General features: G+C 37.9%; 1 protein-coding gene across 2 annotated transcripts in view; it reads right to left on the reverse strand.

Moving 5' to 3' along the window:
- Positions 1-26877, reverse strand: part of adamts17 (ADAM metallopeptidase with thrombospondin type 1 motif, 17) — a 130192-nt gene extending 103315 nt beyond the window's left edge. For both annotated transcript variants that reach the window (XM_059527471.1, XM_059527461.1), the window contains exons 1-3: positions 26694-26877; positions 24113-24459; positions 13583-13751 (exon numbers count right to left, since the gene is read on the reverse strand). In XM_059527471.1, coding sequence (XP_059383454.1) covers positions 13583-13751; positions 24113-24459; positions 26694-26781 — 604 coding nt within the window. In that variant the 5' untranslated portion in view covers positions 26782-26877. The remainder of the gene's footprint in view (positions 1-13582; positions 13752-24112; positions 24460-26693) is intronic.
- Between the last annotated feature and the right edge of the window lie 301 nt (positions 26878-27178).

A 27178-nucleotide genomic window follows, 5' to 3' on the forward strand; every position in this document is an offset into this window, starting at 1 on the left:
CAACGTGTTGACGTCACCCACGAAGCGGAAGGAGACACAAGCGCTGCTTCCGAAATCGCATACTGCAAGCATAGACAGTAAAAGAAATGGACACAGCGACCCCATTTGATTCAACGGAGACAAGTGAAGTCAATTAGAAGCAAGCACTTCCTGGGGGTCGGTCGTACTGCGCAGACTCAAACTGAGCTTGATGACGTAGATGTCACGTGAGCAACCTGTAAGTCTTCTAACCGCTGTGCCAAGGGAAATCTGAATCACCCACCGAATCTTCCAGAGAAGGTGAGCGTGAACAGGAGCACATTTTGGTAAGTATTCTGATTAATTATCTCCCTGGACTTCATGCCTCCAAGTCCCCCCGATAGCCTCATAGACAGTAAAAGATTGCCTGCAAGCTTCTCCTCCTGTCCATACGGTAATTTCTCTACTGTGCAATAGAGAGTCGCTGGTTATGAAGCAATCGTTAGCCTATATTTTACAAAAACTGCTTCTACGGGACCATAACGTAAGATACAAGGTAATTGAGCCTTTTATACATTTTCGAGTTTCTTTAGAAATAATTAATGGACAAATGGAGTCTTTAAACGCCTCAGATGTAAAGTTATTCGCTGTCAAAGTGACGCCAAAATGAATGGGAGTCAATGGAATGCTAACAGCAGGTGGGGGTCCGCTAGCCAATGGCGGCGCCCAGAGGTGCTTCAAAAAAATATGAAACCATGCCCCCCTGACTGCAAGGAGTCAGCAGTGTTTTGATTTGAGGGTGCGGGCAACGTAAAGAGAACGTCGTGGCGTGTGTCCATTGCAAGATAGAGCTGGCATACCACAACTAGGGCCCTATGATTTCCGCAATGCAGAAAACGCGGAGGGAATCGCGGAATTCAGTCATAAAAACGGAATTTACAGTTTAACGTGGAATGGCACTGAATTGCCAAATTTTTAAATAATTAATCAAAAATAGGTCATTGCACTTACATCAAATCACGATATGGACTAATATCTGAAAATATTAAGCCGGAACAGTCTATTTAAATATGAATCCTGCATATTCTGCGTGTCTCTGTTAATGAATGGAGCAGAAGCGCGTCTTCCTTTATTTATACACACTGAAGTGTGATGCTCACGGTGATTTCAGCATCTGCTGTCTCACTAAATAAGACGTGAACACATGAACAACATCTCCAGAACTGCTCTGACAGTCAATTCATGAACATTTGACCGTTTGATTTGAGTAAAACTAACGTCACATCAAATACACAGAACTGTAAAGGTACGTCAACCCGTCAAAATAAAAGTACTGTATTACTATTGTTCAGCAGAATGTACATAGCCTACTACTAAAAAAAAAAAAAAAAAATCAAACATTATTTTTTTTTTGGTTTAATCACACAACATTTCTTCAATGTTTTATTTTTAATAGTAAATCCCCTTTGTTTACCAAAAAGTTAAGTTTGCTTAATTTTCAATAATTAAAAGATAAATTAAATTAATGTTTTATGTGTTTAATGTTTAATGTGCATCTCAGAAAATGCTTTATTTAGAACCCAACTGAATGGCACTTAAATGCACTTAATTCATCTGTCAACTTTAGTGTCATTGTTCACAGTACAAGTACAGACAGAGAAACAATGGGTAATAATTAAATGTTTATTTTTTTGATGTATGCATTGCATTCTATGCATTTAAAAAGTACAAATATTTTTTTTTCTAAAAAAGGAAACTTAGTTGTTCATTTTAAGAGACCCAGGAGTCTTATTTTCTCTTGCATAATTAATATTGCACTTTAATTAAGCAAAAACACATTTTATCCGATTACTCGATTAATCGATGTAATTTTAGGTAGAATACTTGATTACTAAAATATTCGATAGCTACAGCCCTAGTCCCAAAGCATAGTATGTTGAAAAGAGTATGCCAAAAGTACCCGGATGGACTACTATTTCAAGTGTGGATCCATGCACACTAATGGCTAAAACTGGCCACAATCTAATGCGCTTTGGCGAAGGATTCAGTCCATTGCCAAACAATTGTGTACACCTGATCCTCATGTGCTCTGTTCCGTTTATATTTGTGTTTTGATGGTTTGTTTTGTGTGTGCGTTCTCCTTGCTTGTGTCTTTAGTCTTGTTAGAGCTTGCTATTCAGTATATTGTATCCAGTCTAGATTCCCTCTTGTTAATTCTATTTTTTTCGTTCCCGTGTTTAGTCCATAGTCTAGTTCCAGTCTTTGTGGTTTAGTTCTTTATTTTAGTTCTTGAACCTTTTTGATTTTGTCCTTTTATTTTCTTTCTAGTTTTCAGCAAAGTTGCGGTCTTGTCTTTATTTTGTTTGTAGTTCTAGTCATTTATTCCAAGTGAAAACGGTGACTATTCAGCATCATTAATCCAGACTACAGTGTCACACAATCCTTCAGAAATTATTCTAATATTCTAAATGCTGCTCAAGAAACGTTTCTCATTGTTATTAAAAAACAGTGCTGTTTAATATTTTACCATGTTACATCTTTTCCAACTTCTCTGATAAATAAGTTCAAAAGTACAGCATTTATTAAATTACAAATCTTTTGTAACACTGAATATATTCTTTACTGTCTTTACTTCTGATCAATCTGATCAAGTCATATCGTCAAGCCTGCAATTATGTCAGGAAATGTGGTCTTTGTTACTCAGAGAGACATACTGTACATATGTATACAAACACATTGAGATTGATACACAGGACAAGCGGTTCCTGGAGCAGATAAACAAATCAACAACAAACAGAGAGAAACTCTTCAAACATTACGCTTATAAAGCACGATATTTGACTGATATATATATATATATATATATATATATATATCCATTATAAATAAACAAATAAAGATATTTTTACTCATAAATTTACTGTGTTATGCCCAAATTAAGCTTATGCTTAAAACAAGAAAAAGGTACAGAAAGAAAAATACACTTAATTCAAAGGAAAGGCAAGATAATTTTCTTCAGATCAGATTTTTTTTCTTGTTTTAAGTATAAACTCCCTGAAAACAAGACTCAGTATCTTAAATCATATTCCTCTTCAAGTAAATGCATTTTAAATGTCTGATTTTATTTATATTTGTAATGGAAAACAAGACTAATTAAATGCAGTGTAAAATGTTTGTTTTTGTAACTTCTTGGTCTTACTTGATCTGAGCAGTTTGTAGTCTGATTTCATGTGTATTTCCTCACAAAGATGTGTGTGTGTGTGTGTGTGTGTGTGTGTGTGTGTGTGTGTGTGTGTGTGTGTGTGTGTGTGTGTGTGTGTGTGTGTGTGTGTGTGTGTGTGTGTGTGTTTACTGACGACACCTGTAAACATGCCCAGAGATTTGATGATCCATTACTTTGGGAAAAAGCAAATAATGTTTACCACAACACAAGTCAAAAAGTCAATTAGCGAAAGTTTTCTGAAGTATCAAGTTTAGGATGTTGTTTCAAATGGTACTTTTCCACCATCTGGAGTCCAGTTCTGGTTTGTTTGCTGGGTTGCACAAACCCTCCAATTTGTCCTTAAAAGATCCCCAAATGTTCAAAGATGGCGTAAAAGATGTACAGGATGTTTTGTTGCCATCCTTTGCACTTCTTCTAGCTATTTATTTAAAACAATAAATAACAATTAAAACATTTACTGTACACTGAAGGCACTTGTAGCAAAAACATTATTATTATACAGTGCTTTAGTATCACATGTGAAAGCACTGCGATCAACAGATGAAAGTATACTATCTGAGAAGCACTTTTGTGTGATTATAAACAAGTCACTGCATTTATGGGCTTTTTATTTAAAGCTAGCTATATATATATATATATATAGCTAGCTTTAAATAAAAAGCCCATAAATGCAGTGATTTGTTTATACTTAAATTTTACCCGATGCAATTTTACATGTGAATAAATCTTGTTTGTTCACTGTAGCACATATAACAACATGTTAGGATTAGGATACAAGCATACCAGTGTTATTTTTGACTACAACTAAAACTGTTAAGAATTGGTTTTATTTAATCAGTTTAAGTTGAATAAAAATAAAATATACATTTTACATGAACAATGTAGCCTTAAATTAAACGTAAAAATGAATGAATGTTATGAAAACATTGAAAACATTCCCATTCAATGAATGTAAATGAAATGTTATGAAGGTTGCCTTGGCAAATAACTAAAACAGAACAAAATAATGTTACAAAAAATATGATAATACTACTACTAATAATAATAATAATTATTATATATATATATATATATATATATATAATTATTATTATTAGTAGTAGTAGTAGTATTATCATATTTTTTTGTACCATTATTTTGTTCTGTTTTAGTTATTTGCCGAGGCAACTGATATATATATAACTAATACAAATTCAAACCATTTATATATACAATAATATTATCTGAATAATTCTAAAACAACACTAATATGTACCAGTACTGAAGTAAAAGCCAATTTGGAAACTTACAAAGCAAATGTATTTGTTTAGTTGAGTGTAAGTGGACTAATTTTCCGCACCCATAATTCAGTAGGGCTCTGATGGGGGTCTCTGCTCTATGTTTACAGGTGTTTAGGAAATGTGTTTGTGTGAGTGTGCACACATTTATAAATGACTAACACAACATATGGTGCTAATGTGACACACTCTTTTTTGCAGTGCAAGCATTTTTTCCATTCTCAGCTGTTTTCAGGCACATCTGACTGGAGACAATGGAAACTAATGGTGCCTTGGGCTTCACCACAAATGACACTGAAAATCACACATTTTCTAGCAATGTGCTGATACCAGCAATAATTCCTGCAGACAGAGACAATTATAAAACAAGTAATGAGTAACAAAAAACATCATAAATGTGAAGTGATCACAAAACTGTCATGTAGAAATGTCTTAAAGAAACAGTACACACAAAAATGAATTCAATCATTATTTACTCACCCTACAACAGAGTTTAAAAGAGTTAAACTCTTTTACATATATATATATATATATATGTGTGTGTGTGTGTATATATATATATATATATATATATATATATATACACACACACACACACACACACACATATATATATATATACTACTACACACATACATACATACATATACATACATACATGCATACATACATGACTATATATCATGAGTCAAGTGCCCAAAAATGACAAAGCAGCACCATAAATGCAGTCCAAATGACTTGTGGACTCTATAATAGCCATATCAAGTCACTTTTTGACATGCATTAAGCCCTACAGGTCTCAGTGAGCCAAAGGAAAAACCTCCATAAGATGTTTAGATGAAGAGGGAGAAAACCCCTGAGAAGAACCAGTCTCAGCTAGGGGAGCCCAAACTCCTAAAGATTATTTATTCACATAGATTGTTTAATACAACCATGTGTTAACTAAATAATGATATTACAATTATTAACTTTTTTTGAAATGCTGGTGGGGGAGATGAAAAACTGTAAACATTAAAATGATAATAAACAATGAAATTGAAAGGATAATGACTTGTTTGGATATTTGACTCATGATACACCATTTCTCCTTGCTTTTGTACCGACAAATACATACTAAATATGTCAGAATACCTGTCTTGGAAAGTGTGTTCGAAAAGTCTGTGGTTATGTCTTGAGTGAAAGTAAAGAGTTGGAAAGAAATCAGATGTGTATCATTATAATGGATGCATTGTCTCTTAAAGTGATCGCTCCTAATTTACTAGCTCTGCTGTCAGTGTCTTTAATGTATGAAAATGAAAGTTAATCACTCACTGCTCTTGATTCAATTACTTTGTAGTTTCAACAAGAATTTATCCACAGTCAAACCAAAAATCTGATATAATTGATTATATTGTTTTACTGGTGGGTGCAGGACACTAGTTCATTTATGTAAGTGAGGATTGCAAAATACAGTGATCTGTGAAATATTATACCCAAAAATTCTTCATACTGTAGACTACCAGTGAAACTGATAAATATATATATATATATATATATATATATTAGGGGTGTAACGGTACATGTATTCGTACCGGACCGTTTCGGTACAGGGCTTTCGGTATGGTGCACGTGTGTACCGAATGACGGAATGCAATATTTTGTGCGCGGAACATAAGTACATTTTCGTGTTTCCAAACGAACATATTAAGTGGCGGAAGTCTCCGCGTTCAGCGCAAATCCCACCCTGCAGCTGATTCTAAGGCCGGTGTTCTGACACCGGCGACACACTGGATGCATGGCGCAAGCGTCTCAGCTGCGTGGCGTGTCCATTTTTAATTCAGCTCCCATGTTAACAGGTTAGAGCTTGCAGACTGCCTGCATGAGACGCGCATCTCAGGTGCGGCGCGCGGAAAACGCGTGCATGCTAGAAATAGAACCGACGCCTATTTTTCACACGACACGCAAGCGTGTTGGAAGCGTTTCCAGGCAAAATAGAATAGAAAAATATGTTTATATGTCATTTTGTACACAAATACATATTAATTCATGACACTTTGATGTTTGAAAGTCTATAGGTTGACAAATTCAGATATAAATTAATTTAAAAAATGAATTAATAATTATCGATTTTCAAATATTGCACCTGTCAAACATAGTCTTTTTTGCCGTCACCGTGTTGACGGTGTCCTTTACCAGTAAGCTTTATATTTATGCTCAACATGAAGTATAGATATTGTTGTCATGAAGACAAGAGCCTGGTCTGTCGGCGGTCTCCCTGTCACCTACAGCAGCAGGCACGGCACAGTTCTGGTGAAGCAGGCCTACCAGCTGGGATTGGTAATGCTGCACTGTTATCATAGTTATTTATTTATATTTGTCATTATATTTTATTATATGATATTGGTTTGAGACTGAGAGTATTTTATTTAGTGGAGAACTTTGCAGCAGTATTTTATTTCTTATTCTTTTTTTTATTTTATATTTATTTTATTAAAAAGTATAAAAAAAACAAGTTTATAGGAATAAACAACCTGCAGTTTAATGTTTGCATTTCTTTCCCTTACTGTACCGAAAATGAACCGAACCGTGACTTTAAAACCGAGGTACGTACCGAACCGTGATTTTTGCGTACCGTTACACCCCTAATATATATATATATATATAATATTAAATTAGGGACCTGACCATGTTTTGGTTAAGTGTTTCTTTCTTTAATTGCTAATGCAACCTTTTCACACCACAGACTGAACAAAATTAAGCATTGCTTGCTTGGTAACTGTTCAACAAAGTATGGATAGTTGTGTAAATATTGTCATACTGACAGTCTGAAGTTTTGGTTGATTCCATTACATATTTTTCTATCAAAGTTATCTGACATTATCAAGATGAATTTGTTCTGACACGGTTTAACTGAGTTCTTGTCATATTTTATTACCAATTTCTAAACTATAGCAAATAAACTGTGATAGTGTGAGAAATGTTGAAGCTGTCTCAATACATGTTGGTTTGACTGTGTAGTTTATTTTACAGTGAAGACTATGCAGTGCTATTTTAAATTAGTTTCTGGACACCTACAAACTTAAAAAAAGGAAACATTGTGTAAATAGCACAAATAAATAAATAGAACGAACATACAGTAAATATTAAACCATTTCAAACAGGGCCCACTGGTACAACCTGCACCAAGGCCCCTCTAACCCCAGCTATGGCCCTGGGTTAAGGTACCAAGACAGAGCAATGCACTGTGTGTACTGTAAGAAATAAAACAAGAAGGCATGTGGTTTAAAAGATGGCAAGAAAAATACAAAGCACATCTGTATGCAATACAGTTTCATTATTATCCAGAGCGGCTTACTATAAAAAATTTGTGCGACCAAATTATGTTTTGTGCCAGTAACTGAAAAAGTTAGTCGCGCAAGTGCCACCAGTGGAAAAGCACAATATTAGGAATATACATGAATGTAAAGGAGATTAAAAAATTCCACTAGTCTTATTATATTCCACTAAAAGGGCTTTATATGTGTTTGGAACAGCATGAGGATGAGTAAATGATTTTTGGCTGAACTATTCCTTCAACAGTCCCATTTGTTAATAACATCGTCTTGTTATTCATTAGTCTTTATAAAACTCTATCGAATCATTACTACTTTTGGCTTCGGTTTATAATTGCTCACTTCAACTGGCCACAACATTTAACCTGATTTCAGGTCATGACGCTGATGTGTCCCTTCCAAAATTCAATTAATATTGATGTTGAACTGCAGATAAATCTCTCAGTCAGGCCCCTGAAGCTTTGTGAGGGGCCATAATGGTGAAAACGATGTGGTTGGCTATAAATAATACTCCTGTGCTGAAGGGGAAACATAAACCACATACCTACTTCCCACCCTTGCTCAGTGTGTGTGTGTGTGTGTGTGTGTTCATTCTTACATGCTGTGCAAAGGCAATCAAATAGGTAGGTAGGAGAAAAATGTATTTTTTCTGTATATCAGAGCAGCTGAAAGATGACGTTCTTTAAAAATAATTACAAAATTTGCTCAGCGGTTGCTCTTCCTCAGTTCATTAGACATAACAGCGTTCTCCATGGAGTTAAGTATCCACTATGACTCAGGCATTTCTCCTAAAATGTCTCATAATAGAAATAAATTTACACAAATTAACCAATAGATGACATTAAATAAGAGTATAGAGTTATCAAATAAGTCCAGATGACAGCTCAGATGATTTGGTCTTGGAAAAGTCTGATGAGAAATGTTGATTTTGTCATATTGAAATCTCTGACCATTTTCCATACTTTGATATTTGCAAATCTGAGAATAGATAGAGACTTTATTAAGGTTTCTTCAGTTACTTCAATTACTGTGTACCTAATATAAGAGGAAAATAAATCTTAATATATATAAACTATAATGTGAATAAAACTTAATATATATAATATATATTTAACTATTATATATATTTACTCTTAGCGCCTAATTTGATTATAACCCATGCTACCAAGACTATCTTTATAGGTCTTCTACTCTATTAATATTTTGCAAAATAATAAATAATGTCTGAATTTGTCATCTGTGACCTGAACGTGACCCCAACAATTCAGGTTCAATGTTGTTTTGAGCAGAACTTGACTAGGCCGAGTTGTAGGGTCAAGAATTAAAAATACCCTAAAATTGATGTTGTATGAAACTGGACTGCTAGAGGAACAGATTTTGTTATTATTTTGTCATCATTTACTTACCCTCATGCCATTCTTAGAGGCCATTCTCACAGAATGCATTTTTCCATTGCAATGTGCTACTTATTTCATTGCTTATCTATGTAAACACACTAGACAGATGTGTATGACCACTGCGTCTTTTACAGCGTCTCGCACATTCATTTTATGTTTTTCATTAGATTTTTCGTCATTTTAGTATCAGTCTACAATTACACCACCAATCTGGCTAAGTAAAAGGGCGAGAGCTGATCCAAGAGTGTTCTTCTCCCTGTAACAAATACATACACGCACCGCCTAAATAACAATCAGTCATTATCATTTTGGGTAGATTCTGTTCCCTCCAGACACCAAACTACTCACTAAGCAGCCCCTCCCGGGTCATCCCACTCCCAGAGTTCAGCGTGAATGTGCCGTACGCATCAATCAAGTGCTCTTCTTGGATCAGACCTGTGAATTTCACACGTTGTTTCCTCTTGGCTTAGATCAGTCTTTGTGTCTGCTCCCAGACCGGCATTCCCTCCTCTCAATCTGGATACTTGATCCTCTTCAAGCTCACTCACAACAGGAACGTCACGACATGAAGAATGAAGTGAAGCGTCTGTTTGTGCCGAACCTGAGCTTCCTGGCAAGCTGGCGTGGGTAGAACGGATCAAGAGATGCACGGCTACACAGATTTCACGGGCCGATTAGAAGTGCTAAGTGCATTTCGTCGGATCAAATTTCAGTGGGACGGAGCAGGAAGCACTGAGGAAAACGGCAGCTTTTCCACACTTCTGCTGCCACCACCGTGCAACCTGATCCGCTTTATGCATCCAGACAGCGTATGTGTGTGTGTGTGTGTGTGTGTGTGTGTGCGTGTGTGTGTGTGTGTGTGCGTGTGTGTGCGTGTGTGTGCCCGAGAGGGGCACTTGGAGTTTAATGGATTTAAAGTCTGTCTCGGCGAGCATCTTCCTCTAGGGATGGTTTGGTTTTTGGGGTGGAGTTATTGGGGGAAGCAATGCTCAACTTTTCTCACTCAACTTTTTTGAGCTTTTCAACAGGAAGAGACTGTGGAGGACTGTTATACTGGGGAGAGACTAACTAAACATCAGGATGTGACTAGCTTAAGTACATTTTCAGTTGCATGATAGCACTTCTGTTTTCAAAATACAGTTCTGTCAGTAAGATTAAGAAATTAAGAAATTAAGAGTAAGAAATTAATACTTTCATTCAACAAAGATGCATTAAGTCTCAAATCCAAAGAGATATTCCTTATCAAAGTTAAGACTCTGCCACGCCCCCCTAAAATGGCTCACTGTCTAAGTCACTATGTGGGAATATTTGCGTAATGCCGCCCAAATGTTCACGCAAAGAAAGAAGGTTTCAGTAACCACAGTTAGTGTTGAAGCAGCCATGTCAGGGAGATGCTGTGTGTATCTAGAAAAAAGCTAAAGCACTTTATTTGGTCTTCCGAAAGTAGATGCATTTAGGAATCTTTAAGATTACTTACAAGAGAACAGCAATGTATTTTATGGACGACCATTTCGTGAACCTAGGAGAGGAGGTCATTCTGATTTTGCTACGACAATCTGGCGCTTCTGTTCTGAATCAGCTACTGTAAGTATGTTTTGTTATTAGTGTAAGTATTTGCTATTGAATGTTCAAATGGGGAGTTTTGCACTTCGCGTTTGTGTGTATGTGTGTGTATGTGTGTGTGTGTGTGTGTGTGTGTGTGTGTGTGTGTGTGTGCGTGTGCGTGTGCGTGTGCATGTGCATGTGTGCGTGTGTGTGTGTGTGTGTGAGAGAGAGAGGGTCACAAAGCAGAGTCAGCTGTCTTAAACGTCAGTGGCTTGTGTACTGCAAACACACTGCCAGTTCGGCCAATCACAATGTACTGGGTCAGTTGGCCAATATTTTTCATAATTATACTGGTTTCACAGTATATGACGGTATTTATAAAAAAATAATCCATGCATGACCGAATGTAAACCACACTTTCTATGGCTATGCGATGGTTTTGGCTATAGCTATTACTTTTTTGTCTCATGCAGCGTACTACCTGTGTCTGAGTAACAAACAAACTTACAAAATATTAAGAGACGAACTATGAACATATTTATAATTCCAAACAGTCAGTCAGTGTTTTGTACTCATTCATTGACGATTTGGCTATGGTATGGGCAGCTTAAAGCGATGCTTCTCTGCCGCTTACTGCACAGAGCAGACACCGAGAAAGACGACACTGTGCCGGGAGAGTCAGACCTAGCGCTCGCGGGACAGCACTGGCTACATCTTCTAAACGAGTCACATTTTTTTATCCAAAAAAGTCGGTAGGTTTGTCAGTACATATAATCTATGGGGAAAAGCAGCTAGAAGCGTCTGAAAGTTGCTAAATCTAACGCTAAAGTCGCACTCAAGTGTGTGAGGCGGTACAATAATGTACAGTATTTGGAAAATATTGTGTTTTTTGAACATTAAAGCATGTCAACATATTCTGTTACACCAAATACACAAAATAATGATCTTTAAAAAAAAACATCATATGACCCCTTTAAGTAGTTGCTTATTAATATGCATATTACTAGCATCCTTATCATTTATGGTCATCCGCAATATTTTCAGACAATCATAATATTGACAGGTATTTTTGAATCACTTTAATTAAACTATGTATTTAAAAAAAAAACACCAGATAAAAATACTTTGCAATGCCAAACCTCAATCCTGCTCACATAAGAATAAAATCAACTTGATTCAGACCACTATAAGAGTGCATTTCACTGAAAATCACACCGTCGGTGGAACAGACTACTTTATCAAAAGGGCAGCATGACAGTATTTGAACTACTTTAAATTATGAGCAGCTTGTAGCTTGGCAAGCTTAGGTTTCGAAGCAGCTTCCCTAACACTGGTGGGAAATAAGAGAGAAGACTCTGGCAGGCCTGCTGAAAGGCCTCTGACAGACGTGAGCGCAGAGGAAAGAATTTTTTCCCCCCAAATCTGGCACTTTTTTAGCCTATTGGTCCTTCGCCTGACTGACTGACTCGCAGACACCAGGTGCTGGGGGGAAACAGAATCGCTAATGCACCTGGAGCTTTTTTACGGCAGAGACAAGATCGCTGGAGTTTGACCGCATGCCTGAAACACACAAACTCTATACCCACCAACCTTTCTTTTGTTTTCAATTCCTGTTTCCCCACCCCACCCCCCCTCTTTGAGAAGTGGTTTGGGTTACTTAAATTCCCAGATATTGGCATATGGAAAAAATCTACTTGTCAAGCGTGCCGGTGGTCTTCTCATCTTCGGGTTATGTAATATATTCATAGTGCACAAAGTCAAAAGAGAAAAAAAAAGTGAACTCAAACAAGGAGCAAAGGGATCAAGGGGACTCAGAGTCTGCAATCAGCCACAAACTAGGGTAGCGTACAACTGGAAATACCATAAATTGTTTTGGTTGGCCTGTAGGATTGTATATATCCACACACATGGATACACAAACCAGGATTTTTGGATAATTGCATCTTCATTTCAAAGGGTAAACTACAAATCCAATAATGCAATATGCTTAGACAAAATTTCCTGCCCCGGAATATGAAAACCTGCAGGCGCTGGAGGCGCTCAGATCCTCCGAGGCTGCTTTCAAATAAGCGAATTCCTTTCGGCAAGAAAAATCCATAATCCTGGCAAAGAAAGGCCCAAGGGACTGGAAAATATGCACAGCATTATTAATGTACGTGAGCAGGCCAACCGAAATTCTTGCTTTCTTTCTAGTAGTATTTCAACAGCAAAGCAGCACGCTCCAACAGGATTTTACCTTCGTTTACCAGCGCGATAAAGCCATTAAAGAGCAAAACTGAGCAGCTGAGCTTTCTCTCTCCCACCGTCTTTCAGCGCTGTTAAGAGGTTCAAGACATCAAAGAGTTACACAGAGTCATAAATGCTGCTATGAAACACTTGATTTACAGACTTGACAACTCTTGAATCTTAAGCGGTCCTGGAGGAAAGAGGAAGATGGGGGACACGTGAGAATCTGAGCCTGAGATTATGATAACAGACTCCAATCTATAAACTCTACATAAACAGTTTTTTGGCACATTTTTATCTGTCACTTGGTAGAAGCCACTCACATTTAGCTGATGCCCACATGGACAGGTTTTGTTTATGATTGTAGCATATGTACAATGTGTGTGTCTTGTTAAACCATTTGAGAACCACTATTGTGGTGCAGAGAAAAAGATCTCTTGATTAAATAGAGGTTGCACAGGGCAGTTATTCCACAGCATATATAACTGACTGCATAAATTGACCACTTTTCCCACTTGCACTTGTGATTTGACTAAATTAAATCCCGAAGAGCTCTGAACCAAAATAAAGTAACCTCTAAATCAATGGGCTTGCCACACTTGACACGGTTAAGCCCACCACATTTCAATGCAGAGATCCTCTCACCTTGGATGGTTTGGCAGAATTCCGGGCCTCTGTCTTCTGCAGTAGCAGGTCCGTCTGATGAAGAATGCTTTTCCCGGATCACTCGGTGTTTCCAGCCCGAAAAGGAATCCGCGGCCTGGCCCACTGGCTCAATGAACAGTCTTTCCTCTTCAGTCTGAACCAGGCCAGTCTGCAAGAAAACACATGAGGTGGAACAATCAATGACGGCACATAAAAAAGCCTTTATCTGGATAGCATTTGTAACTTTGGAGCTAGGCAATCTGTGAAATAATGTTCTGAATGCTCAGAACTGTCCAGTAAGATATTAAAAAGAAAGCCATGTTTCTTTAAAGCTTGTTTTTCAATGAACAAATAAAAATAAAGAGAAAATAAAGAGAATAAAACTATATTTTCATTATTTTATATTTTTTGTCATGTTAAGTTTATCATATTTTATCATATAGCAGTTATAAATTAAGTTATTAGAAAGAGAGCAAGAGAGACAGAGAGAGAGAGATAGAGAGAGGTTGTGTGAATTAGGCTGCCTCTGTGCCTCCCTCAACAGTGTTCTACAGCAGCGTCTCTAAACAGTGCTGTTATTACCTCGCTAGTGAAAATGTCATGTGTACTTACGAAAAATTATCTGTCATGTTGTTGTTTTTGATAGTCCTGTGTGCTGTATAGGTACTGTATGCTAATTTCTGTTATTACAGTTAACTATGCGAAATGATATGGAACTGTAATGCGCTCAAGAGAGCTGCCTGGAACTACATTTGCCCTGCGTTTCCCTGAAAATAATTGCACACCTCATAGTATAAATGCACTCAACTAATCACAGTGCACTATTCCACGTGCTCTAGACAGTAATGGTGGTGCTCTGAATAATTATATTATGGGGCCATTGTGGGGGAAGTCATGGGCTAGTGGTTAGAGTGGGGTTTGAGTCTCAGGCCGGCAATACCACGACTTAGGTGCCCTTGAGCAAGGCACTGAGCGCCCAACTGCTCCCCGGGCGCCGCAGCATAAATGGCTGCCCACTGCTCTGGGTGTATGTTCCCAGAGTGTGTGTGTGTTCACTGCTGTGGATGGGTTAAAGCATTCTGAGTATGGGTCACCATACTTGGCTGCACGTCACGTCATGTCGTCACTGAATACACACGGCATCCTAGTTTTCCTCATCTACTTTGTACTTTGTGGTCAACAAACAAGGGCTGTACAATAAAGCACATGTGATTGTCATGCGCATTTCGTCAGGAAAGCCAGTTCTGTGATTAATATTACCAATAAATCTCCACCACATGATTTTAAATGGAAATTATTCAGATGCATTTAATACACAGAGCCGTAGATCACTGACAAGCTGCGCTATATCGCGGTTCATATGATGAATCACATTCGATTATGCATTCGAGAGAACTGAAGATGAACACCGAGCTGAGCCAGATAACGAACAAAAGATTGACTCATTCTCGAGTCCAGAACCGTTTCTGTCGGACGCGCCCGATTCGAGAACCGAGGAGCTGATGATACTGCGCATGTGTGATTCAGAGTGAAGCAGGCTGACACACACCGTGTCTGAACTGAACTGGTTGCATCTGAACTGAACTGATTCTTTTGGTGATTGATTCTGATTCTGTGCTAATGTTATAAGCGCGGGTTCTGTGCTAATGTTATAAGCGCGGGTAAACCGAAGGCTTGAATGAAGGGCAATCATCACCAATGACGCCATTACGTCACGCGCAAAAGAACTGGTGAACCGTTTTTTTTTTCATCCGTTTTATTGAATCAAACTGTCCGAAAGAACCGGTTCGCCAAAAAGAACCGAACTTCCCATGACTACGTGGTGATCCAAAAACCGAGGCAACCAGTTCTTGACTCAAGAACGAGTCAATCTTTTGTTCGTTATCTGGCTCGGCTCGGTGTTCATCTTCAGTTCTCTCTTCACAGCAGTTCAGTGTACTGTTTGAGTAAATTAATTACTCCAGAATATTGGTTTATTTTGACTCAGAGGGAGTGTCAGCCATGTTAAAAAAAGTTAACAGCTTAAGTAATTTGTGGATTAATGCTTATTGGAGATGCGAACCGTTTCAAATGATTAAGTTCGACTTGGTGAACTGGTTCAAGAAGATCCGGTTAAATCGAATGATTCATTCGCGAACAGGATATTATCACTACACTGCAGTGAATGCGCTCACAACAGACCTTGAAGAGAAGACAATGTTGAATAAAGTCATAGTTTTTGTTATTTTTGGACCAAAATGTATTTTCGATGCTTCAAGAAATTCTAACTGACCCTCTGATGTCACATGGACTACTTTGATTATCTTTTTATTACCTTTCTGGACATGGACAGTACATACACATACACATACACCTTCAATGGAGGGACAGAAAGCTCTCGGACTAAATCTAAAATATCTTAAACTCTGTTCCGAGAATGGTGAGAATGACCACGAACTGGCAAAGTCAAGAGGGCAAGGTGAACTATAAATAGGGAGAAAGGCACACGAGGAACAGGCTGATCGCCCGCACCTGCCCCTCATCAGCCGGGCTCTATATAAACAGTGTGCGCCCAGACAAAGGGTGAGAAGTCTCTCCACGAGCGCAAACACTGACACTGCTCTCTCCTATCTCCTCCAGATAGCAGCGTGTGACCGGATGACACTGCCATGAGCAATCCACGGATTCACCCACACCTATTTTCATTTAAAATAACTATTATAATACATGATTTAGATATACCATATATTGACTATAGTACTTTAACAAACAGCTCATATTTCATCAGCTTTACCTGCAAAATGACAGTGTGGACAGTTAGTTCGAAAGATTTGATATGGATCTGATTTGGATTTGAAATCAAATCTGTAGTGATAAAGCCAAATTTCTAAAAGAAAAAGAAAAAAATATATAAATAAATAATCTTCATGCACTATAAAATTTGAAAAAAGAATAGTCCATATAAATCTATATTTCAAGTCTTCTGAAGCCACATGATAGCTCTGTGTGAGGAACAGACTAAAACTAAAGTCATATGGAGCAATTTTGTGGTGTTTTGTTATTACTTTGAACTGCTGCTGTACAGTAAATAACAGCATAATTTTGGGTGAAACTATTCCTTCAATATTTTAAACAGAATCTCAGATGATGTGCTCCAGAAGGAAGCTGATGTGTTTTCTTTGACAGCACACCAAGGATCATTCATCATGAGCCCCTCTGAGAATCTCACAAATACTTGGTTCCCCTCCATCTGACTGTGATGCCTCTCGTGGCTTCAAGGGCACAAAGATATGAAATGTGAGAATAATGTATCTTGTTGCCAAGGCCTGAAAAACGACCAAGTCAGCATCAAATCCGAAGACAGCAATCAGTCAAGTAGGAGAGTCTGGATTGATGCTGCATCCACGCTGCACATCAGAGGCTTTCAGTGGAGAAAAGAGTGGAAAATACACATGGATGGAGGTGAGGGAGCCCCGGGCGGGTGGAGGAGAAGGAGGAGGAGAACATGGGAGTGCTGACAGGACGTTGCCCACAGAGGCTGTAAAACACACGCTTTCATCACAACATGTACAGGCAAACCCCCACATGAACCAGGTTAAACAAAGTACAGTTACATATGGCTACACACTGAGGAATGATCAAGCCGTAAAAAACGTCTGAAATGACATTAACAGGCAGGAAGATCTTGTTTTGGTCCTCTCTAACTTCAGTATTGTTTGAACCAGCTTACTAAGTAAGACTTAGTGGAATTAGACTCCTCGCTGGTCTGAAGGGCGCTGTCCCAAAACCTACTAATCTCACACATTTAGACAAAATCAACATTAGCTTCAGATGCGTTCTTCATAGAGAAGGCAATCCTATGAATGCACTGCAACAAACTCATAAAAATTGGTAACCGGTAACTATAAATATGATTTCCATGATGCAAAAAATGTGGACAGAATCACGTAATCCAGTCATTAAGTGTGGAATTTACAGTTTGACGCAAAATGTCACAGCATTTGGCGAATTTTGGATGAATAAATCAGACGCAGGACTGTACAATCAATCAAAGGAACTAGTGTCTGCAAATATTAAAGCACAGTAAGATTGGTACTGAAAGACTGAATGTTCTGTGTGTGTGTGTCTGTGTGAATGAGCAAACTCAAACACACAAGACACTTGTGGTGTTTACAGAATCGGCCATCTCACTACATGAGGAAAATCCACAAGAACTTCATTTTCAGAGATGTACTGGGAGTCACTTCAGTTCACTTCAAAGCATTTAATTGGGCCCTATTTTAATAGATAATTTTATTGTTGAAGTTTTATGAAATCAATTGATTAGTCATGGTTTTGGATTATTAAAATGTAATCAATCAAAAAAAAATGAAAACTGAGAATTTTTTTAAAAAATAAGCGGATTTAATTTTATTTTTGTTCAATATTTAATAAATTGATGTTAAATTGAACAAAATTCATGATTTCAATTGATTACACTTTTTTTTAGTTACTAACATTTTATTTATCATTAAAATGGAATCTATAAAACTGAAAACAGAATAACGGAATCCAGAAGAAAAAAAAATCTTTCATAAGTTTTCATAAGGCCCTAAATATACTTCAATTCAATTCAAAATATATAGTATCAATTAAAGGTGCTGTATGTAGGATTGACATTGAGGGGCTGAACTAGGTATTGCAGTCCAAATTCAAAATATTGGAGAGGGTTTTTTTCATCCAGCCCCTCCTCCTCAGACTTGACACACATGCAGGTTGCCAGATTGATGACAATCAATCTGTATTTATTCAATACAGTGGCTAAATTAATGAAAAATAAAGCCTCAAGTGTTGACATTTCCCAACACCACAGCAGTAATGACTTTATGAACTACTTTACTTCTAAAATCGATACTATTAGAGATAAAATTGCAACCATTCAGCTGTCAGCTACAGTATCACATCAGACAGTGCACTATAGACCCCCTGAGGAACAGTTCCACTCATTCTCTACTATAGGAGAGGAAGAATTGTATAAACTTGTTAAATCATCTAAACCAACAACATGTATGTTAGACCCTATACCATCTAAGCTCCTAAAAGAGGTGCTTCCAGAAGTCATAGATCCTCTTCTGACTATTATTAATTCCTCATTGTCATTAAGATATGTCCCCAAAACCTTCAAACTGGCTGTTATTAAGCCTCTCATCAAAAAACCACAACTTGACCCCAAAGAACTAGTTAATTATAGACCAATCTCGAATCTCCCTTTTCTGTCCAAGATACTAGAAAAGGTAGTATCCTCACAATTATATTCCTTCTTAGAGAAAAATGGTATATGTGAGGATTTCCAGTCAAGATTTAGACCGTATCATAGTACTGAGACTGCTCTGCTTAGAGTTACAAATGATCTGCTCTTATCATCTGATCGTGGGTGTATCTCTCTATTAGTTTTATTGGATCTTAGTGCTGCGTTTGACACAATTGACCACAACATTATTTTGCATAGACTTGAACACTTTGTTGGCATCAATGGAAGTGCATTAGCATGGTTTAAATCGTACTTATATGACCGCCATCAGTTCGTAGCAGTGAATGAACATGTATCATATCGATCACAAGTGCAGTATGGAGTACCTCAAGGCTCAGTACTAGGGCCGCTACTCTTCACGCTTTATATGTTACCCTTGGGAGATATCATCAGGAAACATGGTGTTAGCTTTCACTGTTATGCTGATGATACTCAGCTCTATATTTCTTCGCGGCCCGGTGAAACACACCAATTTGAAAAACTAATGGAATGCATAGTCGATATAAAAAACTGGATGACGAGTAATTTCTTACTGCTAAATTTTGAAAAAACAGAAGTGTTAATTATAGGACCTAAAAACTCTGCTTGTAATAACCTAGAACACTGTCTAAGACTTAATGGTTGCTCTGTCAATTTCTTCGTCATCATTTAGGAACCTAGGTGTGCTATTTGATCGCAATCTTTCCTTAGAAAGCCACGTTTCTAGCATTTGTAAAACTGAATTTTTCCATCTCAAAAATATATCTAAATTACGGCCTATGCTCTTAATGTCAAATGCAGAAATGTTAATCCATGCATTTATGACCTCAAGGTTAGATTATTATAATGCTTTATTGGGTGGTTGTTCTGCACGCTTAGTAAACAAACTACAGCTAGTCCAAAATGCAGCAGAAAGAGTTCTTACTAGAACCAGGAAGTATGACCATATTAGCCCGGTCCTGTCAACACTGCACTGGCTCCCTATCAAACATCATATAGATTTTAAAATATTGCTTATTACTTATAAAGCCCTGAATGGTCTTGCACCTCAGTATTTGAATGAGCTCATTTTATAATCCTTATTATAATCCTCTACGTCCGCTACGTTCTCAAAACTCAGGCAATTTTATAATACCTAGAATATCAAAATCAACTGCAGGCGGCAGATCCTTTTCCTATTTGGCGCCTAAACTCTGGAATAACCTACCTAACATTGTTCGGGAGGCAGACACACTCTTGCGGTTTAAATCTAGATTAAAGACCCATCTCTTTAACCTGGCTTACACATAACATACTAATATGCTTTTAATATCCAAATCCATTAAAGGATTTTTAGGCTGCATTAATTAGGTTAACCGGAACCGGAAACACTTCCCATAACACCCTATGTACTTGCTACATCATTAGAAGAATGGCATCTACGCTAATATTTGTCTGTTTCTCTCTTATTCCGAGGTCACCGTAGCCACCAGATCCAGTCTGTATCCAGATCAGAGGGTCACTGCTGTCACCCGGATCCAGTACGTATCCAGACCAGATGGTGGATCAGCACCTAGAAAGGACCTCTACTGCCCTGAAAGACAGCCGAGACCAGGACAACTAGAGCCCCAGATACAGATCCCCTGTAAAGACCTAGTCTCAGAGGACCACCAGGACAAGACCACAGGAAACAGATGATTCTTCTGCACAATCTGACTTTGCTGCAGCCTGGAATTTAACTACTGGTTTCGTCTGGTCAGAGGAGAACTGGCCCCCCAACTGAGCCTGGTTTCTCCCAAGGTTTTTTTCTCCATTCTGTCACTGATGGAGTTTCGGTTCCTTGCCACTGTCGCCTCTGGCTTGCTTAGTTGGGGTCACTTCATCTACAGCGATATCGTTGACTTGATTGCAAATAAATGCACAGACACTATTTAACTGAACAGAGATGACATCACTGAATTCAATAATGAACTGCCTTTAATTATCATTTTGCATTATTGACACACTGTTTTCCTAATGAATGTTGTTCAGTTGCTTTGACGCAATGTATTTTGTTTAAAGCGCTATATAAATAAAGGTGACTTGACTTGACTTGACACAAACAGGAATGAGTGCACTTGACAATGAATGAAATTAAATATGCTGTGTTTTCCTCCAACTGGCAACCCGGTTTCAACTTGCCGATATACAATTGGGTAAACTGGCAGTGGGAGGGTTTCACAAACCAAAACAGAGACAGACGTTCCAGCCTGGAACACACATTTTCAAAGGAGAATAACTGACTGTAGCATTGTTTTTCAGATAAACAAGTATGTTAACTTAGCATGTTTCTTAAATATCTGCAAACATATTACGGTATTTTTATGCTTTAGTAGAGTCAATAACTTTCAAACAGCACCTTTAAAAGGGTTTTTGCATTTTTAGAAAGTATTTAAAAATATGACTGCACTGATAACATAGAGTAATAATTAAACCTTCATATTCATCCGGACGAAGGAGGCGGGAACCGGCGGACAATCAAACAAAGACTTTAATAACAAAGTAAACATAAAACAGCGCATCAGCTTCTCACAGACGACTGATGCGCACAAATAAAAACCAACCATAAAATAAAGCCCAGGCCTGGTCCTCTCTCGTCCTTCACTGTTGTCGCTCCAGTTTTATATCCTTCCATCTCCTCTGTGGGACTCGAGACCGGCGGTGGGTCGCAGGTGTCGCTGATTTCCCAATCACTCCACCGGCCTCGCTCGTGTTCCCACATCCCTCGGCCCCACCCCACTCGTCACACATAGAAATGAGAATACAACGTAAACTGAACTAAGCATGGTGATGGCAGTTTTGTCTTCTGTAGGGCTGCTTTACAGCTGAATCATATCATGCATCATAGACACTGTTACTGAACTGATTTGAATCAACACTGAACTGACTCGAGTTGAATAATGAACATCATTGCTGTCTTTTGTAGAGCTGCTTATCACTAAATTGAAATAGTTTCAAAATTGATCTGAACTGATCCAACACGAAAACCAACTTGTGCTAAAGAATAAAACTATGGCAGAATCTGAATTGTCTCCATAGTCAAGTTTCCATAATTGATTCTGTTGTTTTCCTTTTTATCACAGTGAAGCTGCTTTAACAGAATATATATTGTATAAAGTGCTATGGAAATAAAGGTGGCTTAACTAAAGACACTGTTACCACCATCTAAAATCGTATTTCCTCGCCTACAGATGACCCATGGAGATAGAACCATGTGCGTAACAGACATTAAACACCCAGCTGATCTTCAGCTCATCTGCACAGCTGTCCAAAACCTCACATCTGCTAGCTGTCAGTCTCACTTTAAGTGTCAAAACCGTCCTCGCCACATGTGGATAGAACAATTACAATAACGATGAGCTCATTTTCCAGAGAGTCAGCCTAAAGAGCAACGAGTAAGGGTGGTCAACTAGTTGTCCATTAATCGAAGAGTCAATTAGTAAAGTTTATCAATAAGGTTGGGCAGAACATAAAGAAGATCACGAACCTTGGCTAAGGCCAATCAGATGACGTATAAAACCTGCATTAGGCAATTGACTGCTTGTGGTAATGGAGTGCCATTTGTCTTTCAGCCGTTTGATTGATGGCATTTAACACAGCCATTCAAAGGAAGTTTGAAGGATGGAATGATCGTAATGGGACCAAAGTCAGGGAAACTCTTTCTCAAACAAACACAGCCTCTCTCCCGTGGGTGGGCCTGGAATGCTCACAACCACAAAGTAAAATAACCAGCACACACTCAAAGTGTGGTCGGGTGAATCTCACGAACACGTCAATGTCACATTTCAACTCAAAAAATACATTATTTTAATGGCATTTAAGCAAGTTCTCATGGCCTTAAATACTGTTACCCGTTTAATCAAATTAGCTTAAAGGGATACTACACCCCAAAATGAAATTTGTATCTTTAATCACTTACCCCCATGTGGTTCCAAACCCGTAAAAGCTCCGTAATGTTATGAAGCGACAAGAATACTTTGAATAATATGTTTTCTTCGCATTCAAAAAAGTATTCTCGTCGCTTCATAACATTACGGTTGAATCACTGGTGGCAGATGGACTATTCTGAAGATGCTTTTCATACTTTTCTGGACCTCGACAGTGTATTTAATTTGGCAGTCTATGGGACAGTCACAAGCCTCCAGGTTTTCATCCAAAATATCTTAAATTGTGTTCCGAAGACGAACAAAGCTTTTACGGGTTTGGAACGACATGGGGTAAGTGATTAATGACAACATTTTCATTTTGGGGTTGAGTATCCCTTTAAATAAAAGGAACTCAAACAACTACTAACATAAACCATAATAACTTAATAAAAATAAAAAAACTGCTTAAATTGGTGATTCTCAACTTATCGGTTGTGACAAAAAAGGGTCACAATAGAAAAAAAAAACAATGCAAATAATAAAATGCAATTAACCAGATTATTTAGGACAGCATATACTGCTATTCAAAAGTTTGAGGTTGTTAAAAGAAGTCTGTTCTGCTCACCAAGGCTAAATTCATTTGATTGATTATATCAAAAATTACGGTAAAAACAGTAATATTGTAACAATATTATTACAGTTTAAAATAAACATTTTCTTAATTTAATATTTTTAAATGTAATTTATATCTGTGATCAAAGCTGAATTTTTAGCGTCATTACTTCAGTCTTCAGTGTCACATGATCCTTCATAAACCATTCTAATATGCTGATTTACTGCTCAAGAAACATTTCTTAATATTGGCAATATCGAAACCAATTGTGCTGCTTCATATTTTTGTGGAGACCATGACCATTTTTTACAGGATTAATGATGAATATAACGTTTATTTGAAATAAAAAAAATACTTATTTTGCAACATTATGAATGTCTTTACTGACACTTTTGGTCAATTTAATGTGTCTTAGCGGAGTAAAAGTATTAATTTATTTTTTTTATAGTCTTACTAGCCTCACACTTTTTTAAATATTAATTTTAAACTTAATAAATAGAATTAATTTAAAACATAATAATAAATGTAATTAAAATAATATAATATATAAATAATGAGAATGTGTTTTTTTTTTGTTTTTTTTTGTAGCATGGTAATAAGAATGTCACATAAATAAATACATAAATAACATTTATTTTCTCTATGCAAGATCTTATTTCTTATTCTTCTTTTTGATTTTGGGGTGAAATACATCCCAGAAATGTTCTTGACAGGTTTCAATTATAAACATACAAATCATGTCTTCCCAGCAGTGATAATTTCCCAACAACCGGAACTCCACTCACCAGTCCACCACAAGCGTCCAATGAGGCGATAGAGTCCGTGTGATTTAGAACGGCTCCGGTATAGAAACACCGTCTGACCCTTAGAACTGGCTCGTGCTGAACTCTGCCCTCCTCACCCCTTTCCTCTGTCACAAACCCCTCGGCAAGGAAAGAGTCATCTCTCTGGAGCTGCAAGTAAAGCTCCTTTCCAAAAGCTGGCAGCCGTAGAAACAGGTGATCCTCCTGGTGATGGTCCGAGCGTCGTCTGCGACCTCTGCTCCACCTGTAGGCTCCCTGGAGCAGGTGCACCTCATCTGCCCGCAGCTCCTGTGGAATGACCACATCGGTCTCGTACATGGATGATTCTGCTAGGAGACATGCCACACATTGTAATTAGAATAACAGTGCAAAGTGTATGTTAAGTCACGTCGTGGTTCCCAAAAAACAGCTTCCATGACCTTTCCAGCCATTCAGAATTACTGGAGAAGAATTCACCAAACCATTTCATGCAATGAAATCTTTTGGCTCTAAGCATAACCAGAAGCATTTCAAGTTTTTAAGATTTGAATAATTTCAATGACTTTTCCAGACCTACAAATTCCCTGATATTTCCAAGTTATGTGGGAAAAAATTTACCAGCTTCTAGTTTTATAAGTCAGAGTTGAGTTTACAAGTCTGCCTGCAGTTAAAGAAGGATACACATAAGGAGAAATACACTTGTTAAGACATTACATGTGCAAATAGAGACAGTACAGAAGAGTTCATAAAATGTAAGTGGACTTGGTAAGTAGCCAACTGCACAGAAACATAATCAGTACACACTCAAAATTGCATTTTTGTGCATCACACAGTTGCATGAGCTCACATGCTCTCTAGCTCAATGTGACATAACATATGCTCTTTGCCAAAAGAGTGTTTTTGTACCCATAATGCCTAAAAATGCTGTCTAGGAAAGCAGCTCACCAGAGTACAGCGGACACACTATCTGGCTGCCTAATAAGACAGTATTTTTGGGCATAATACAGTTACATGAACTCACATGCACTCTTGGGCAACAGGTAATATCTATGACCAAATTAAGTCAAAAATGCACAAAAAAAAGTCTGTCTTGTTAGGCAGCTCACTATGCAGAGAATGCGATTTATGTACCCTAGTAAGCTGACTAGACAGCAATTTTGGGCATCATGCAGTTCCATGAGCTCAGATTCACTGTCAGGCAAGAGAATGTCTAAAAGACTACTTTAAAAGAGCGCAGCCAGAATGTGATGTTTGTACCCTAGTAAGCTGACTATCTACAGTAGACAGCATTTTGGGCATAATATAGTTGCATGAGCTCACATCTAATCTCAGCCAAGTGAATGCACTTAAATGTCTCAGCTGTGCCTAAAATTCCCCCCAAAACTGTTTAGTTAAGCAGCTCAGTACAGAGAGAATTTGACTTCTGCATTCTTGTAAGATGACTATCTAGAAGACAGCATTTTTAGGCATTATCCATTGCATGAGCTTATTAACAAAGAGAACGTCTAAGATTATAAAAATTGTCTAGTTTGGCAGTTTACTACATAGATCATGTTACTTTTGTACTCTAGTAAGCTGACTATCTAGACAGCATTTTGGGCATCATACAGCTGCAAGAGCTCATGTGCAGTCTCAGCCACGAGGTTGTCTAAAAAGCCCTAAATGTTGTCTAGTTAGACAGCCACTATAAAGAGAATGTGAATTCTGTACTCTAATATGCTGACTATCTAGACAGCATTTTATGCAATATGCAGTTACATGAGATCAAATGCTCTCAGTCAAAAGACTAATAAAAATGCATAAGATGTCCCAAGAACTGTCTAGGTAGGCATAGAACTACCCATAGAATGTGACTTCTGTACCCTAATAAGCTAACTATCTTGACAGCATTTTTAAGCATCAAAAAATGCATGAGCTTGCATGCACTCTCAGTCAAGAATATGTCTAAAATGCATAAAACTCCCTAAACTGTCTAGATAGGAAGCTCACTACAAAGAGAATGTTACTCTTGTACTATTGTAAGATGCCCATCTAGTAGACAGCAGTTTTGGGCATCATACAGTTGCATGAGCTCACATGCCCTCTCAGCACTGTGATGTAACATGCACTCTGCCAAGAGAGCGCACGTGACGTCACAGCATTTCTTTCCGCCTATGAAGCCCGACAAAGCTGTCTAGGTAGGCAACTGTCTAGGTTTTGAGACATGGCCAACATCTTGAAACGTAACCTGAGTGGTAAGCCCTATATGGCTCTTAAATAAACAATTTATTCTTAATTGAAACAACATGGCTGAGATTATTTTGTAAGCAGCAGGAAAATATATGCATTTTAAAATACTATAATAAGTAAATGGTCCAGACGAATAAATTACCATGGTAACCGCAGTTTCCGCAGATATCGAGACTACTGCAAAACAATAATACGTTAACACGGGAACAGTGTAGAAGCTTCCATATTATTTCTGTCATTTTATTTATTTTCTTTTACCCCAGAAGCCATAACTGTAGCAATATTGGTATATTTGCCTGAAACTGTTTACCATGGTGAATTTCTGTCAGGAATCTCGCAGGTGCTGCAGTCTTACCTGATATTGCATTCAGTCCGATGCGAAAGAGCATAAAAGAGAAGAAAAGCAGTAGAGAGTCATGGCCGTGCATTATTAAGAGTAACATATCGTAGAGCAACAGTCTGTGTGAAGAGGACAGGCAGTACGCGCTGGCGGAGCAGCAACAGCGGACTGACGCGAAGTTTCAGAAAGTTTAATTACAGCAGACGGGGAACTCAACTTCAGGCAGAAGCTCCGCCCCCTGACACCGACGTCCCCCCCCATCAGCGTTCGGATTGGTCCATGAGATCGAAGTAAATAGATCCTCGCAGCGTCATTGGTTACTGATTCTGCCAGTCTATTAAAAGGGCTGGCACAGTGCACGTGGTCCCAGATCTTTTGCCAACTTCTCAATTTTGTTGCTTTTCATACTACCCAGGCAACCTTTTCTTCCAAAAGCACATAGCAACAAATTTAGCTATTTTTAATAAGTGACTTAAACAATAAAAGGGCACTTTTTTATT

This window comes from Carassius carassius, chromosome 3 (assembly GCF_963082965.1).
Source record: "Carassius carassius chromosome 3, fCarCar2.1, whole genome shotgun sequence".
Lineage (NCBI taxonomy): Eukaryota > Metazoa > Chordata > Actinopteri > Cypriniformes > Cyprinidae > Carassius > Carassius carassius.